General features: G+C 34.1%; 1 protein-coding gene and 1 long non-coding RNA gene across 2 annotated transcripts; both read left to right on the top strand.

The window, feature by feature from the left end:
- Window positions 1–923: 923 nt before the first annotated feature.
- Window positions 924–4,553, top strand: LOC136981095 (uncharacterized). The gene is made up of 4 exons (XR_010881646.1): window positions 924–942; window positions 2,289–2,358; window positions 4,316–4,343; window positions 4,411–4,553. It is a non-coding gene; the product is annotated as an uncharacterized lncRNA (long non-coding RNA).
- Window positions 4,554–14,290: 9,737 nt separating this feature from the next.
- LOC136981121 (uncharacterized) lies at window positions 14,291–15,001 on the top strand. Its single transcript, XM_067277396.1, has 2 exons — window positions 14,291–14,726; window positions 14,806–15,001. Exons 1-2 carry the CDS (start codon window positions 14,383–14,385, stop codon window positions 14,999–15,001), a joined length of 540 nt encoding a protein of 179 aa, XP_067133497.1. The 5' UTR covers window positions 14,291–14,382.
- The last annotated feature ends 3,410 nt before the right edge of the window (window positions 15,002–18,411 follow it).

The raw sequence follows: 18,411 nt of genomic DNA, 5'->3' as shown, positions 1-18,411 counted from the left end.
GGATGCTAGCTGAAATTTTAAATGCGCTCCGGATATATATATATTTTTGAAAAAATAATAGTTCATATTGCAGAAAAATAACGGATATAACTTGTTCTCCCGTTTCTCTAAATATTTGTGAGAATGTCTAGGATATCTTAACACGTCTCATTGTTAGCCTAAATATTTGTGTACATTTCTTGGAGTAATGCATAGAAATACGGTAATTGTTATTAATTCCTTGATTTTTTGAAACTAGTTATTATTGTGATAAGTCTAAAACAAGAAAAGGATTTTATTTTCGGGATTTAATCACGAGAACTAAACAATTTTCACAAATATTTGAGGTAACAGCGAGAGAGGTTAAGATATCCAAGAAATGTACACAAATATTTAGGCTAACAATGAGACGTGTTAAGATATCCTAGACATTCTCACAAATATTTAGAGAAACGGGAGAACAAGTTATATCCGTTATTTTTCTGCAATATGAACTATTATTTTTTCAAAAATATATATATATCCGGAGCGCATTTAAAATTTCAGCTAGCATCCAAAATTTTGTCCGAATCCGTGCTCAGCCGCTCGAGTTATTCGGGAACGAATTACAGAAGTGTCAATTATTTAAATAAAACTTACTCGAATCCAGGATTTTACAACTTGTCGGCGTTTTTCACGGGCAACGAAGTATTTTATTTCCGGAATATTTGCAGGTTTAAGAAATCTTGGAATTAAATTACATTTTAAATAATCGCGTTCGCGTGTCAATTTACGAGTTTTTGAAATTTTATATATAAATAAACATACGATAACTCGACAAGCAGATAGTTTGTCACACGACATCTCTATCTACGTCACCCTTTAAAACGTCAATTTCCATATAAAAGAGCGCCGACACTTTATTTCTTTTCATAGCATTTCGAATAAGAAGAAAAAACGTACATAATTCAAACACACGCAAAGGTAAGTATTGTACGAATTATTTGAATTTAATAAGCATTAAATAGCCCAAATTCGTTGCGGAAATCTTTCAAAACTGTTATACTTTGAACAATTGATGTAATAACTTAAATTACTAAAATTAAATTAATTATCTTTTAATATTTTTTCTCTTACATTAAATATTCGAATATTTTGCTACTATAAATATGCTTAAAACGAATTTTATTGTTTATTTGTGTATATATATATATGTATATATATATTTTATAGTAACATGTAACTAAGGCGGTGTGATTATTCAAACAGAACAAATAATTACAGTAGTATAATATAAAAGACAACACTATACAACCAAGTACTAAAAGAAGAATTTATAATAATATTGAACGTTGAACAAAATATTAGTAATTTAGAATTTAAAATTATAATTTATCGAAAAGAAATAAATTTATTAAATTTTCTTGTTTTCATATTTTTGGATTTAACTGCGCAGTATGTACAGTTTGTAAGGTATGATTGGTTGGTTTAAATTGCGAATTTTACAAATAAAAGATATAAAATCAACTAAAGCGAACAAATATTTTCTTGGTGTTTTTGCCACGATTGACAAATGTATACTGTATGCTATGATATATTTCTACATTTTCTGTCAAATAATATATTTTCACAATAAAGAAAGCAAGTAGACAATGTAGATGAATTGGAGATTTCCAGGAAGAGCGTATAAAACGATGCAGAAAAATAACTGATATCGTAAGGAACTTTACCTTTCTGATTCCGTGCAGGATTAGGGAAGTGGCGAGGATGACAATTCTAGGGAAACTACATAACTACACACAGAATGTATACCAGAAATTTTACAAGTTGTAAATTTCTAGAGAACCAAAAGTAATAATTGACTACGTATTGACGAAAAATGAAATGGGCATTGCAAAACCAAACATTTTTATGCTGTGATAAAATTTTGGTATATTGTTCCTACATTCATATTCCGTAAGAAAATCCATTCGAACAAAAAACAAGTTACTGGTATTTTAGTCATAATGTATGCGACGTTTGGAGAGATCCGTATATCTCGCAACCTTCACGTGCCGCAACTGAATACATCGTCCACATCGAACAACGTACTCGCTTTCGTGTATCTCCAGACGGTTTCTACGACTATTTTACTTACTTCGGAATTTTAAAGGCAAAAGACCCGGATTATAGGCCTGCACGTAGTAGCAAAATTGTATCGTCGGGTCCTCTGGCAAGAGTTCCTTTAACCCGTGAGAGTTTCGGCTTAGCTGACTTTTGAATCGTCCTATATAAGAATATATTGTATTACAATCTCATGTTTTTATAAATAATTTTATTTTAATTTTTAGATGGCTTTATCGGTTTACTTTATTTTTTTCCTACTCGCCACAACTGTTATCTGCTTTCCTTCTCCTTTCGGTAAGAATCCTACATTTTAAATGGTGGCTACATTCCAATATGCATCAAACAGCGCATCGGTCAACCGCGATGTACAAAAATGTGTTCCGATATTCACCGGTGCAGCAACCGACGCGCATCGCACTCGTCCTATTACGGATACGGTGAACTCCGAAGTAGTAATATGGCCGTCCGTTGTGGTATTTAGCCGCTTTGTGAAATAATCACAAAAATCGGATAAGACGGTTAGCGGGTAGGCTAATATGATTTAATCCCATACGTTGTAATTAAATATAAGATTATTTGATAACGATTTAGAGAAATTTCAACGTGTCTAATTAAAACGTACGCTGTGTCGCTAGTAGTTAGTAGAAGTATGGTTACTAGATAAAGTGATTGGGGAGCCGCTATTGTTCGCACCCTTCGTTTTCGTGCTAGGAACAACTGCTATCGTTTCGATCGTCCTGTAGGCGAAATCGGCCAGAGTGGCGTTTATGTGTGTGTGCGTATTTTTAAAGGAGTTTCTGTAGCGTTTTAAGTAATTTCAATTTGATTTTTTTGAGGATTTTGTAACACGCGGCTCCAGAACGTCTCTTCTAAGAGAGAAGAGGCCGAAATCGTCGGTTTTTAGGGAGAAGCGCGTGAATTTAGAATCGGTGTATTTCTAGCAAATGTATGCGAAAATGTCACGCGCCGAGTTGTTACAACAGCGAAAGGACATTTTTACATCATTCGCAGATTGCGCTTTTTTGCGAGATTCAGAAACGAGCTATTTGGCAAGAAAAGTGGAGAAATCGTCACGAAAGTTCTTCCGCTTACATTAAATTCGTAACCGTAATAAAATATTTCATAATTTTATGTACTGTACATACTCGTAAATATTGCTAATAAACTGGATATTGAAGGATACTCTATATTTATTCATTTATTTATTAACTTTCATTCTTATAACGCCGAAACAGTCTTATTTTAAAAATCATTTCTAACTTTTGATTTCCTTTCCGTTTCTAATTTATCAGTTAAAGATATTATTTTGGCAGTGCGAGAAAAGAAAATTTGTTTATTCGAAAAATTACAAATAGGACATAATTCCGTATACGCTATACAGTATTATTATCCAGATGATGATCGCTGATCTAAACTAAATTCGTAGGCCATTGATAGTTTGGGGGTCGTCTTATAGGAGAGATATAAGCTAAAACTATAAAACTTGGACGAAAATTTATACCTCGTCTTATCTGCCGAGATATACGGTAAATAATTTTAAGGCTTTTAAGTAATTTTTTGTCAAAAATAGAAATTAATCGTGCAATTTTATGTCGTATTAAACGTAACTTTTTATCGTTTATTAGGGAGCGTGGCCTTGCAATTTTGCAAAAAGGCGGTACAGTTTCTTTTCCCGAATTTAATTATTTTCGGAAAGGCCTTAATTTAAATTAAATATTTAGAAGTGTAATTACATTATCGGTTTTATGTACGTTTTGTATATACTCGACCCACTTTTTGTCCGACTCGCTCCGGGTGATCAAGAGTGGCTCTAGGCAGAAAATTCTGCTCCGCTCCTAAACCAGTTTAACTAGTAACCTCGATAGAAGACTACGTTTGAAAATGGAGTACGAAACTTTGTCGTTTTTTATAGAGAGAGATTTTTAAGATTTATCGTAGCAACAGTAGCAGCGAATGAAAATATTTCATCATCGCCAACATTTTTATTATTCATCCGTAATAACCCAAAGTTATTTTGACAAAAGTCTGCAAATGCAATATAGCGCCGTTTGCTTTCGCCATCTTGTTAGGTTGCCAGACGTTCCTGTATAAGCTCGTTAAACCGTTCACCGATGCATCGGTTATGGCTGAGACCAATGCGTAGTGGAATGTATCCATTATTTATACAAAAATGATAAATAGATTCTGTTCATTATTTAAAAAGAAAAAAAAACATAAAAATTAAAATTCTTGTAATTATTTTTGTCTACAGAATGGAAAAAGCAGACTTTTATCAATGAGTAAGTTTAGTTTAATTTTTTTTAATCATTAGATGTTTATAATTTATATAAAGCTCGAATTTTACAGTGATTACAGCTGTAGAAGTCACCGAGACTGCTGCGAAGATGAACGGTGCGATATTAGTTGTCCTGGAAGAGTGGGGGTTTACTGTATCCGTAGATGTGTTAAATGCTGACGATAACATTTCGTGCATCTAACAAAGACAATAAAATATTGTTTTGGAAGATAATAAAAAGATCGTAATAATAAGCTAATTGTTTTGTAACTGTTATTTGTGAAGCAATGTATACCACAAAGCGAAGGTAGGAGGAGCAATTGATACGCTGGAGATTTTTTTGTTCTTTGCTATTTTCCAAAAAAAATTTTATAAAGCAAAAATATTTTGTAAGCGTAAACTTTCTAAATAGTCTTTATTTTGAAGTAACTGTAGTCTGCGCCTAACTACCTGTAGATCGATCCTCGAGTTGTCCTTTGCCTACACGATATGTTCTGTACTATTTGAAAAACCCTTGTTATATAGAGAAGAGTTGCAGTTTCGCTTCTTTTCGTGCGTATTTATTATTCACTCTCCAATAAAGATAATTAAGTAAGACCTCGTTTAGCTCTTCCTCCATTATTTAATGCCGATTCGATATAACGCGGTCTGCTCGAAGCCTAAAAAAGGCTAGAAATTTACGCCTATTCAAATTATCGCGGTATTTCATTGATTCGTATATAATACAATTATTCCCGAACACGAACCAATCAGCGTGACAAGACGTCGTGGATGCGATCTCCTGCTACCGACATTTGCTTAAAGAAAGAAAAAGAAAGCGACAAATGACACTAGACGACTTCGTCGAAAAAATCAAGAATTTCAGAAGAGCCAGGACCTTCGTCACAAAAATGAACTTTATTTTTCTGTGTGCGTATTTATGTGTTACGTAACATATATTATTACGTAGATTAATATAAAAATAACTTAAAACTAAAGTAAAAGTTGTTTATTTTTGGTCGCGTGTTTTCCTTTCCCTATTTACTGTGTTAAAGTGACTTCGTTTAGCGCTTTGTCGTCTATGGACGCACCCTAAGCGCTAAATGAGGTCTTACTGTAAAATAAATTTTAGTAGCCAAAAAGCGTTTTCTGAAGCAAAGGAATGAAATTAATATGATTTGTTGGAATAAAATTAAATTTGATCTTAAGTTCTCGTATCTATAAGCGTGGGCATTCGAAGAGGGAGACAAACGGAACGTTTGCCCTATCCTGGGATGAAATAGGCTAATAAATTCCACAAATTATAACCGTAAAAGTGATCGCGATACGTAACCTCACACCCTCGACTATAAGACGCTTTCTGTCTTTTGGTATTGGCGCAATACTGTATTCTATAATCTGCTTGTGAGAAACCCCAATAGTTAAATAATTAAAAAATTTATTGATGTAATTATTTGTTTTCAAGCTTCCCCCCGGGAAATTTTTCTGCGGACGCCCGTGTCTAAAAGCATTCTTATAAATACAGTAGAGCATCGTTATCAGACCCCGATCAGCCGTCACATCGGTTAACCGACCGCGTTCTAGTCGGCAAATTCAAATGCCCGCTAGTGATGTAGCGCTACAATATTTGGTTATGTCTCGGCTACTTTAATATTATTTTTGATAAATTTTTGCGTGTTTTAGCTGGCAACACTGACTCGACCATGAAAGGGAGGCCCGTATTTAAACGAGGGTTAATTTTATTTAACGACGCTATCGAATTGCCGTTTTTAAAACGTGTGCGAGATTTAGCGGCAAAAAAAAACGAGTGTCAGTTGTGAAGCAAAAGAAAATTTTGAGTTCTTTTTCTAATGTATAGGCCTACTTTATGTAAAATATGTAACCCGAATATACATATTTTCTTAGTTTTATATTTTTCAATATACGGTACAGTACTGTGTTTATTTTGTGCAAAATAAATAATTTTTAACGATACAATAGCGACGATTATTATTTTAAAAAATTTTTGTTAGGCTTAATATCGATGAAAATTCAACGCGAAGTAGGTTAATAGCGACATACTAATATACTACACTAATAATGTATTTTTTCATATTTTTCGGTTATCCGTTTTTCAATTATCCGACCAACCCCAGTCCCCGATTGAGTCAGATAATCGTTGCTCTACTGTATACAGCTATGCGTGTATTTTTCAGTTTACCAGATTCCTGCTGTTTTCCATTTTAAGAATTTTTTAGGTTGGTCCGTCCCACGTATGTTAGGTGTCGTACATCACCCGCTAGCCTCCCATTGTGGACATGGCCGAATTTGCCACGACCCGATGACTCTATATATTAAGAAGTTGGCATTTTTCAAATCGGACGCCGTATTTCGTAGGAGCTGTCATTGTTTGTAGGTTGTCGTAATCGGAAAAACAGCGTATTAACTTTAGAACTTCTGGAAGAATCGCCCACTGGATCGCTTGCGAAGCTATTATCTGAAATGTTTATTTTATTTAAAGTCAAATATGTTGTTTAAACACACCTACAATAGGTTCGAAAGTAGGGTCACTCGCCGCTCTCACGCTTTTGTCAGGATGAGGCGAGAAGACGGAGACGTAATAGGTTAGTGGTGGCAGACACAGATAGGTACACAAATGTACAGTTTTAATCGCGTTTATTTTAAAGGAAAAGTTTTCACACTTATTCGAAGCGACACTCAAAACGGACGAAAGTCCAGGCGGGAGTTGATGATTCCGGTGAATAAATAATGAATCGTTGAACGGGTGAAGACTGGGACGCAGAGACGGCGAATTCCTAGGCGTTGGGTGAGTGAGGAGAATGTGATCGATCTCCCAACGATTGCAAATCGAGAACGGGAAACACTCCCGTTCTCGATTTGCCATCGTCGGGAGATCGATCGGATCCAACGCCTCCTGGACTAACATGGTTCGAGAAGCATTAGATTACTCACAGGAGATAAAAGATTGGATATGGAGCCAAAGCATAATCTCAACGACGACTCAACAACTTGAATGTCAACGACTCGCACTTTACGTTACACGACGGCGACTTCTTTGGCACCGACGACAACTCACGACCTGCGATGGCGGCGATTCACCTTGTTCTTGGTGGTCGGTCCCTTTTATATGATCCGTGATTCGAATTGTTCGAGATCCGTACTATCTCATTGCTTCCCACTTGTTGCTAGGAGCCAAGTTCCGGTCGGAGGGGACTGGCATCTCCCTCGTTCTCACGCCAGGGCCATCATTTTCTTCCAGCATTCACTTACGAACTCCCGGGGTGATAGCCCGTAATCGAGGAAAAGAGGTTTTATGGCTCGAAAGTCGGAGCATCTGGACCGATTACTTAATTGTCGCGTAAAGTGCTTCCCTCGTCTTTCTTTTGTATAGTTAAGCTGTAAATTGCTTGTTTCATAAATTTCGACTCTTTCGTCAATCACTTTCCCAGCTTAATCTATTGCCACGACGTCGTCTATCCTACTTCGAGTTTGACAAATACATTAACTTTTACAACTCTGTTTTCAAAGAACGTGAAAAAGGAAAGACAAAAACATAAACAAGTGAAAGGGTTTCGGACCTCACAAATATTTCATACCAGGAAAAAATAGAGCTCGATTTTCCGGTGGTTACGATTATTTAACTAACAATAGTTATTTAAGCTAATTAATAAAATTCCAATCTTTTTATTTTAACACAAAGTTGCGAGTTTTAGAAATCCAAGGCGCAGGGAAGTCAACATATTTTAAAAACTAAAAGACTGGCAGCACTGTCATTTTCTTTACGACTCCTATCACTGGCGTCTAATTACAAACGATTCCGTAGCCGTAGTTCTGGTTTTTACCACGAGATGCCGCTAGTGTCGTGACGTTCAGGTAGCGTATACCTCGTATTGTACGGTGCGCTTGGAATTTTTTGTCGATATTTTAGCTTTAAAACCATACTTTATCGTCGATAGTTGGTTTCGAAATATTTCCGCAACGTTGCTAAGAAATCGTTACGGAGAATATTGCATCGGATATATCAGAAAATACTTGTTATTGCGATAAGCGCTTCTCCTCAAAAGGAAATCTTACTAACAAGCGAGTAAGACTAGAACATAGCAAATCCCGGTGGAGGAAAAGTCTATATTCTGTGGCAGACTTTACGTTCCGAAGGATTTTCTACTTTCCTTCGATTACCAGAACATTTGGAGAAAGTACCGCATTCGTACGTGGATTTGCCCGCGAAATTGTGAAGTTGGAATTCGAAAATACGAAGGGCGAGTAAATTCTGTTCCGAAATTATAAAAATGCTGTATTTAATTAATGTATCTTAAAATAATTGTTTTCGTGAATATTAACGGCTCGTTCGGTAGTAAATAAAAATATTATGTACCGTATTTGACAGATTTATACCAATGGAAAGCCACAGAGAAGTCGAGAACCAACTAAAGTTAACCGCGTCGTACTGTCTAAAAAATCGTGGAACTTTTATAAATTGTACTGGTGTGTCCCTGGCACACGGGATTATGACTACGCTCAATTCAGAAATGTACAGTACCTACAAAAGGAAAACATTCAATAACAGATTGTGTATATAAAAAGGTTGCAAATGTATAATTTTCAATAAATCTTTTTCATAAAAAAATCTTTCTAATAGATAGATTTTTTTTTCTTAGCTAACATTCGAATAAATCACTGCGGATCTGTTAAATGAAGCTACAAAAAAGTTCACTAATATTTTACTGACGATGACAATTTGTTGATGGATTTAAACTATCAAAAGACTTCACTCAAATTACGCGAGATACACTAAACTCTTGGTATCGGCCAGGGTTAGGTTTTTAAAAAACTGATGAAAACCAAATAAGGATGCCTACGGGGAAAATTGAGTTTGGTTTTGTGGAACATTTCGAAGATAAACGTTAATTGTAAAATAAAATATTGCAAATTTTCTAATATAAAACGTTTAAATTATTTCTAAAAGGCAACGAATAATTTTATTAAATGATACAAAAGAAAATAAAAACTTTCGAGTAAGAGACTGAAAATTCGGCGGAAAAATCTTGAGATTAAAAGAATTTAAGAAGGAAAGTCTACGTATTCTGTAGAATAACTTTTATAATATGCAGTATAATTTTAAATATTTTGATAAAAATAACGAACGACAGTCGTCTTTTAAAGCTACGATATAAACATTGGATATCAGACAAAAAACAAATTTGCCGTTCGAGAAACGAACGGTAGCAAATTTTGTAATAAATTAATTCCGACCGTGGTGTATTTACACCGATTGCGTGCCGTCACGTGATTCGATGAGGTGGTAGAATTACGCTTGTCCAGCTTCTTGACGTCACGAAGTAGCGACATCTCGTGGTAAAAAACAGAACTACGGCTACGTAATCGTTCTGTAATTAGACGCCAGTCTCCTATCGGCTACGCCAGGGGTTTCCAACTTTGTGCCCATACGTGCGTCCGTCGAGCTATTTAATACACCCGCGGCAAAATTTTAAAATAATAAATAAAAATTAAACATTAAAAATAAAGAAAATAAAAAGTTACCCAGATTTAAAGTCTTTCTAGATGTAGTGAGAAATTCCCTAAATTGGGCTACACTGATCACTTTCTAATTTATCACGACTATTATAATCGTGTCTCCACGGTATCTGTATTGTGTTAGTAGTATGGTATTAGTTGTAAACTCGTACTGTTATCATCACACGCTATTAGTGTTGCCACCTTTATAAAATTGCTGACCCGGACGGCAGGGGAGGTTTGTTCGAACAGAAGTTCCTGGCGCATGCGCAATGTCATTTTACAGCGCGAAAAATAACGTGCATGCTGGTTTTAAACCAGGTCGCGCGTCACACGTCAGCATACACTGAGTAACGAGGCGGAATGGCAGACGAGTTTCGGTGAGCGCGAGGTCTTTCGTTGTTCAAATGGTGTAACTTTATAATAATATCTGCAAGAATTCTGTTTCATCGTAATTTCACAATTTCTACGAAATTCCCGGACAAAATTAATAGTTCACCCGGACAGTGAATCAATTCCCGGACTGTGCTGGTGAAAACCGGACGGGTGGTATCTCTAAATACTATCGTTGTGTTGTAATTTTTGTACATAAACATTTTACCTCAAAATCGGTAATCCGAGTAAAAAACAACGAACTTATCATTTTAATAAAGTTTGGGAAGACGACTACTTTGTTATCGAAAGTGAGGAGAAATGTATTTGCTTAATACGCAAGAGTTTTGTCTCGGTGGCAAAAAAACACAACGTCGAACGTCATTACAAAACAAATCACAGTTCTTACGAGGTTAGTTATCCGCCTAAATCCGAGTTAACAAACGGAAAATTTAATCGGGATTATCTACTCGGCAAGTATTTTTTACTAGCCACGTAAATAAAAATAAAAATGGTTACATAACTCTGGATATCTTCTATTTGAAAGTTAAGACAATGACGAAAATATATACATTTTCAAGTTATTTTTTATCCATTTACCACCAGCCACAGAAGTAACAGTTAAAATAACACGAAGAAAAGCTTTACAAAAAGACAAATAATAATTAGAAAAAACTCACACGGTTAAAACAATATCAACGAAAATAGATTTTAAAAAATAGACTTGAGAATGTATATATTTTCGTCATTGTCTTAACTTTCAAAAATAAAAATGTCACTATTGCTTCCTTTACACTTTCTCATTTGTTTGCAAAAGGAAAAAAAAAACATTTTTAGAAAGTGAACTATTGATATTTAAGGAATCATTTCTAGTTGGAGGCGATTCGTTATTTGAAGGATTTTCTAATAAGCTAGAAATTATTTCAGCAATACAAGATTTGCCGTTATCAAACAATACAAGAAGAATCCGGACGATTTCAACAGATTTACAAAGTCAGTTGAAAAATGATTTGGAAGAATGTAAGTATTTCTCATTACAATTAGACGAGTCAACAGATACATCAGATACAGCGCAATTGGCTGTAATGATAAGAATGATATTCAGTGATTTTAGTATGAAAGAACTACAAGTCGACGAGTGTCGAGTTATCCGAGTGACGACTTCACCGTCTTATACTCGCGGCCCACCAAATATCTCATAATTTTTTTGTGACCCCATTTTTTAAATAATAATTCATATTTGTTAAATTATCTATAATAAATTGATTTTTTTATTATTGCTTTATTTTTTTATATAATAAATGTAAATCATAACTTTATTATTACATTATCTATTTCAATAACATTCAAACTTCAAAATTAAGCACGAAAACTCATTAATTTTTAACAAAAAATAAAATAAGAAACACGTCGATAAATCGATTCAAAGTCGATGCTGATGCTAAAACTAAAACTAAAACACCCGCAACTTGTGGTAAAGATTTTGCATATCTTTTGCAAAAATATTTAAATTCTCAAAGCCTACTATTTTTCATAATTATTTTTAAAATTCCAAGCATTGATAGTTTCTTAGAATTGCTTTGGAATAAAAGAAGTAAATACTGCGGTGTAAGTAGCATATTTGCATTTATTTCTTCTGTACTAACAAAGTTGTATGTAGAAAGAAATAAAAAAAAAACTAAATAGGAAAACTTTATCTTTCTTACTTCATTTTTCAATACGGTATTCGGTTATACATCAATTTTCTTTTTATTATATTCTGAAGGAAATTTTGCATTATTTGGCGGCCCCCGGCAAACTTCTCACGGACCTCCAGGGGGCCGCGCCCCCTGTTAAGAATCACTGCTTCCGATCACTTCTCTGTCATAAACGGCTGGCTCTTCGGTCGCATAGCGATCAAAACATTACTCTTCGGAGGAAAAAGCAAATAAGGCTAGAACCTCCATATGAACATCGACAAAGACAAAGACAATCGCTTCTCTGTCCTCTCGCTATAACAGACACTAAAACAAAGGAAACAACACACAAAAAAGACAAACTCGCGACTGTCTCGGCTACTCCTTCTATTAAATCGGCCTCTCGTCTCTCTCTTTTTTTTCTTCCGAAAAATCTCGCTTCTTCCGTTGAGCATGCGCGATCTCCCTCTCTTTCTCCTTGATCCGGGTTTTTCGGTTGTCACAGAGAATGCCCATCCCTTCTTTACCCTGCGGCCCACCCAAAGAGCTGGTTACGCAATAGAACAGGTAATCTTCGGACCAAAACATATTTAAAAAATAACTTTTCTTTCGATTCAATTTATTCACATCCTCACTTGTAGTTTCAAATTAATATGTTATTAAATTCTTCCAAAAACTAACTATACTTTTTATTTGTTTGTTTTTTTTTTTGCTTTACACGTGATATCAGTAAATACAATTTTTAATTTTATAAAAGTTTTGTTGACAGAACAGCAGAAAAAACTTACAAAACTGTTCGAAAACAGCAAAAGTATCTGCCAACCGAATTGATAAAACATCTTTCTTATCTTGTATCGGCAAGTGTGGAATGAGCTTGTAGGCTATATCGCTCCGTGGTAAAGTGCGACGTAATTGTCATGTACAGTAATAGTAATTGTATGCATTTATGATTGTCGTTACGCTAGAAATAATGCCTTCGGGGAGGTCTTTTAAAGGTAACTGGTCTCTATTCGGGCGTTACAGACGTGGAGAAAACCCGGATAACTCCACGTCCTGGCCAGGCGCTAACCCACGACCGAACTCTCTCAGCCGATTGCAGAGACAGAGATTACGTTAAACGACGTTTAACAACAGAACGGCCTATAGACGTTGGCTGGCTAAACCGCGGTTTAAAATACGTTGCAAAGACGACGAGCGTCTATTTCTAAACGCCCTCTACACGAACTTCGGCAAAACATTGGTTCTTACTTTCTTGGTCATTACTCCCCTGATTTAGGAATCGTTCGGCCAATAGGGGAAAAAGTGATCACGAGACATAGGTGTCGCGCATATCGATACGGTTGTAAACAAGCTGTTCCGTTCGAAAGGATAGCTTACTTTATAATAAAGGAAGAACGAAAATATTTTTTAGGAAGGTTAACAACGGTACAATTAAAGGAAGAATTAAAAAAGTACAATGCCAAGTTAGCTGGTAGAAAAGCCGATTTAATAGAAAGGTAAGTTAAAATAATCTACATCTATATTTTTATCGTTAATTATTACATTTATAATTTCAAGTCATTATAACTATTACATGATAAGGTAACTTACCAGTAGATGAAAGTTTTAAGAATAAGATTTCACAAAATGCACATTTTTCGTCGATAAAAACATTTAAAGATCAGTAAAGTTCTCATTGATTCCTTTCACATTTGTCTAACAATACGTACGGCCGATTGCAGAGACAGAGTTTACGTTAAGCGACGTTTAACAACAGAACGGCCTATAGACGTTGGCTGGCTGAACCGAGGTTTAAAATGCATTGCAAAGACGACGACCGTCTATTTCTGAACGTCATCTAAACGAATCTCGGCAAAACATTGGCTGTTACTTTCTTCGCCATTACTCCCTTGTTTTAGGAGTAATTCAGCCAATCAGATTATTCGTGTGACGTCAGAAACATGGCGACTGTGTCGAAAACATGTAGGAACTTTTCGGAAGAAGAAAAGAACGTCCTGGTGGAAATTATTAAAAATTATCCCGTAATTGAAGAGAAGGGGTATGATAACCGTACAATAGCGTCAAAAAAAACCGCATGGGAGAAGATTCAAAACGAATTCTCTTCGTCATTTCCATGTAGAGCAGCTCGTACAATAGCACAATTGAAAGGCAAGTATGAATGTAAAATATTCATTTCAGATTATAAGATGTTAGTTAATACTATTTTAACATTAATAATATCAAAGTAGAATAATAATTCAAAATTTTAATAAAAAGAAAATAGAAAGTTACGATTATTAATCACCTAAATTAAATTTATTACAATGAAAATTACTTTGTACAATCTATATTTATGTGAAATAGTAAGGAGAAAAAGTCCGAATTGTAGAACTCTATTCTGAATCAAGATTTCATATCCTACTAATCCCTACTTCTATTTATTAGATTAATAGATTATGTAAATATACAAATATTAAAATAGCATATTTAATTTAAGAAAAATTTACTAGAAAAGTATATCTTATGATCTATGTTATAGGTTGCTGGAAGCGATTAAAAATAGATGCCAAAAAAGAGGCAGATAATAACCGACGTGCTGCACATATAACAGGTGGAGGACCAGCACCATTATCATTGAATCCCTCCACACAAGTGGTTTTATCTGTTTTGGGTGACAGTATTGAACCATTACCCAATCCAGATGATCCACCATCGCCACTTATCGTTACATATGAAAATATTGAATCACTTACAGATACAAATGAACACTCTAATTCAGCAATATTTTCACCTGTAGTGATAAGTGATGTAGCTGTCAGGGAAAATGTGAACGTGGCAGATGATCCACCACCACCCAAAAGACAACGGTAAATAATATTCAGATAAAATAATACTAAATATTAATAATTACTTTTTAAAAAATAATGATTTATATTATATTTATAGCATTAATTCATTAGAGAAAGCCCAAATCCAGCTAATAGAGGAGGGCATAAAAACAGAGAAAATGAAACAAGATACAGAGAATATAAAACAAGATACAGAGAGGAAAAAGCAAGAAGCAGAACAACTTAACATAGAGTTATTAAGATTAAAAAAGTTGAAACTTCTGCAAGAACTAAAATTATTAGAAAATAACTAAATGTATTTAATAAATATTAAAACGGCCCTTTTCAGGGCCAACAACTTTAGTTAAGAGTGGTCATATCATATTAATAAACAATTAGATGATGGGAGAATATCAAAGAAAAAATATAAGAACATAAAGATTATAATTATCATGACTAGGGCGAGATGTCATCATTTTTAACTGTCATGGTGGCTTTTTTGAATGTTTTATTGAATGTTATATAAACATTTTCAACAATGCCTGATGAAACTGTACTTAAGGAGCAAGAAATACATAAAATTTATTATTTGAGTGGTTCAGGCAAGTCTCTGAGACAAATTTCTGTTGCTGTAAATAGATGTACGAATGCTATTCAAAATGTTTTCCAACAAGGTAAAAATTATGGGCAAAAAAGAAAGTCAGGACAGCCTAAATGTTTAACATCAAGAAATGAGAGAGAAGTTCTTAAGCTTATAATTAATAAAAGCAACCTGTTAACTGCCAAACACAAATCAATGCATTTAAACTGGGCTAATGACAAGATGAGATGAACTGAAGAATGGTTAGAAATAATGTTTAGTGACGAGAAGAAGTTTAATTTAGATGGCCCTGATGGGTTTTCATATTGGCATAATTTAAGAAGAGAAAGCAACGTTAAAATAAGCCAGCAACAAGAGGCTGGGTCTGTAATGATTTGGGGTGGTTTTGGAGGTGAGTGGAATGGATGGAGAGGTAAAACTGATTTAGTAATTGCTGACAAAAATATGTTTTAAAACATATAAAACTGTTTTCTATCAAAAAGTTTAAATAAATTTTGAAAAATCACAAAATTTATGGTGTTCCTTATACTTTTGTAACAGAATGTAGAACAGATTAAAAATCAGTAATAAAATATGAAAATTCCATATTGTAAAATATCTAAGTAATATGCTAAGTCCAAAATGTAAGTTTTAAACAAAATTTTGAAATTTGTAAATAAAATGAAGACATTAATTTATATTTTTAGCTCAGCTTTCTATGAATAAATTCTATAATGACTTTAAAACTGTTTTTAACCACATTATCAGATTTATGTTGACATTTTATGTATTTAATTTTAGTGTAAAATAACCAAATATATGGTAGAACAAACATTAAACATAGAAATCATAATTTAAATCTTTTTGAGGAAATATGGATGAATAAAACAATTGTATGAATGTTTATTTAATTTGTTACATAGGTTATGTTAAGAAATATTTTTATTTAAAATGAATAAAAAGAGAATTATTTTGTCTGTGATAGGCTCACTCTTTATCAAAATTGTATGGTCCTGAAAAGGACCTTTTGTGAAATTTCTACAGTACTGTTTCATTTAAGTGAAATGTTGCAGTACAATAGATCTTCGAAGAGCAGACCCTGAACTTGATTGCTCATTCATTGTTGAACTTTCTTCCTCTCTCTCTTCATTTGAATGCTCAATCAGAAACTCCTCCTCTTTAAAATCAATGGCCCAATTATGTAAAATTGCAGTGGCTATTATTATATTGAGTGTGTTGTCTAATTTCGTTCTTAGACAACTTCCTATGCAGGGAAATCGTCTTTTCCACACCCCAAATAATCTCTCCACGATATTTCTTGCTCGTGAATGAGCTTTGTTGTACCGTCTTTCGCCGTGATTCTGCGGATGTAGAAATGGGGTCATTAAGTACGGCAAACAAGGATAGCCACTGTCACCAACAAGATATCCATTACAATATCCTTGGTGAAGTTTTTCTTTAATACTGCTGTTTGAAAAAATTCTGCTGTCATGTGTTGAACCTGGCCACCGAGCAACAATATTCCTAATTTTCATTTTTCCATCACAGATGACCTAAAATATACATTTAAACATGCATCAATTATATATTTTCATTAAAGTTATCAGGTTGAGATATCAAAGATATTATTTGATATTTTTATTTTCATGTCAAAGAAAATCAAGAATATAACTGTTCATAACAAGGCATAACAATTTAAAATGTTAGAAAAATATATAGGCCATTGCATACTTAATAGTCATTTAAGCTACAATAAATTAGTTACAAAAATATTTGTGGAGAACAATAAAATTGTATTTTATTGAAATTTTACTTAAATATGTTATTTTCTTAACCTCATAATTAAGTAAAGATGATGATATATGTAAATAATTCTCACCTGGCAGTTAATAGAATAATAGGATTTTCTATTATAAAAAACTTGTGCTCTACTGCTGTCAGGACACTGGATAGGTATATGGGTGCAATCAATTGCCCCAATTATACCAGGAAAGTTATCTTTCGACAATACCGAAAAATCATGTTTAACAGATGGAAGTTCCGATTCTGTCGGAAATACAATTTCGGCATTCTTCAAATGAACCAATGCCTTTGAAACGTTTTGGATGGTTCTGATAAGGATATAACGATAATTAATAAAAAATGCAATATATAACTTATACAAACGTTAAATAAGACCTCATTCTTATAAACGTCTCTAACACTATACAAAACAATTTTTTAAATTTATTTAATAATAGTTTGATAGATACCTGCATACAGTAGAGACGTGAACTCCGATAAGATCACCGGCTACCCTCTGGTAGCTTCCGGTGGCATAAAATCGTAATGCCGTCAATAATTGTTGCTCGGTAGTTAACGGCAACCCTCTTCCATCTAGATGTTTAATTTCGTCGCCAATACGATTTAAAATGCGAACGAATCCAGATTTAGAAAATCTATACCGAATTCGAAATTCGTCTTCGGAATAGATTTCCATAGGATTATTCCGATCTCGCATTACCCTCTCTCTTCGTAATTGCCGAGATGAATAATGTTCTTGATTCGTCCCGTTCGCAAGATGTATTAAATTCAGAATATCCATTATAATACGACCAACAAATGAATATGGCGTCTTATACTCAAGTAAAACGCTCTCTAAACCTGCTATCGAGGGAGTCTAGAAAGTAGGTCAAATAACTTGTTTCTAATCGCTGTCTACATTGTGGCAAGCGTGAAACTCTGTCTCTGCAATGAAATTTTTCTGACCCGCGGTCTACCCGATCTGTAAACCGCCGTCGGCCTCTAAACGTTGTCTCTGCAATCGGCCCATAAGGTCAAAACTTTAATTAAAATAAATTTTTTTTTCCTTTGGAATATGGTCATGTACCGAGCCTGATATATTATAACCAATTTATATCAGTATCTGAAATGTTAACTGTACCAATAGGTTATCACTGTAATTTAGAACAACAATCAATACAAACAAAACTACTTTCTATGAAGTTCTAAGACAATATAAGAGATATATATCTTAATCTTTTACCAAGAGAAAACAATATTTGGAGTATTTAAAATAAATATAATCAAAATGTCTTTTTTATTGGTCACAAGTCATCTTGTTTCAATAATTTAATGCAATAAGACTAATTTCTTCACCAATAA

This window comes from Centruroides vittatus, unplaced genomic scaffold (assembly GCF_030686945.1).
Source record: "Centruroides vittatus isolate TY-2023 unplaced genomic scaffold, ASM3068694v2 contig_743, whole genome shotgun sequence".
NCBI lineage: Eukaryota > Metazoa > Arthropoda > Arachnida > Scorpiones > Buthidae > Centruroides > Centruroides vittatus.
This window is presented reverse-complemented; position numbering and strand designations above follow the sequence as displayed.

What these genes read in the sequence shown, in the direction of transcription:
- LOC136981121 (XM_067277396.1), top strand. Translation starts at nt 14,383, where the DNA reads ATGATCTATGTTATAGGTTGCTGGAAGCGATTAAAAATAGATGCCAAA. An exon ending in CCACCACCCAAAAGACAACG is followed by an intron (nt 14,727 to 14,805) that starts GTAAATAATATT and finishes TTATATTTATAG; the next exon opens with CATTAATTCATTAGAGAAAG.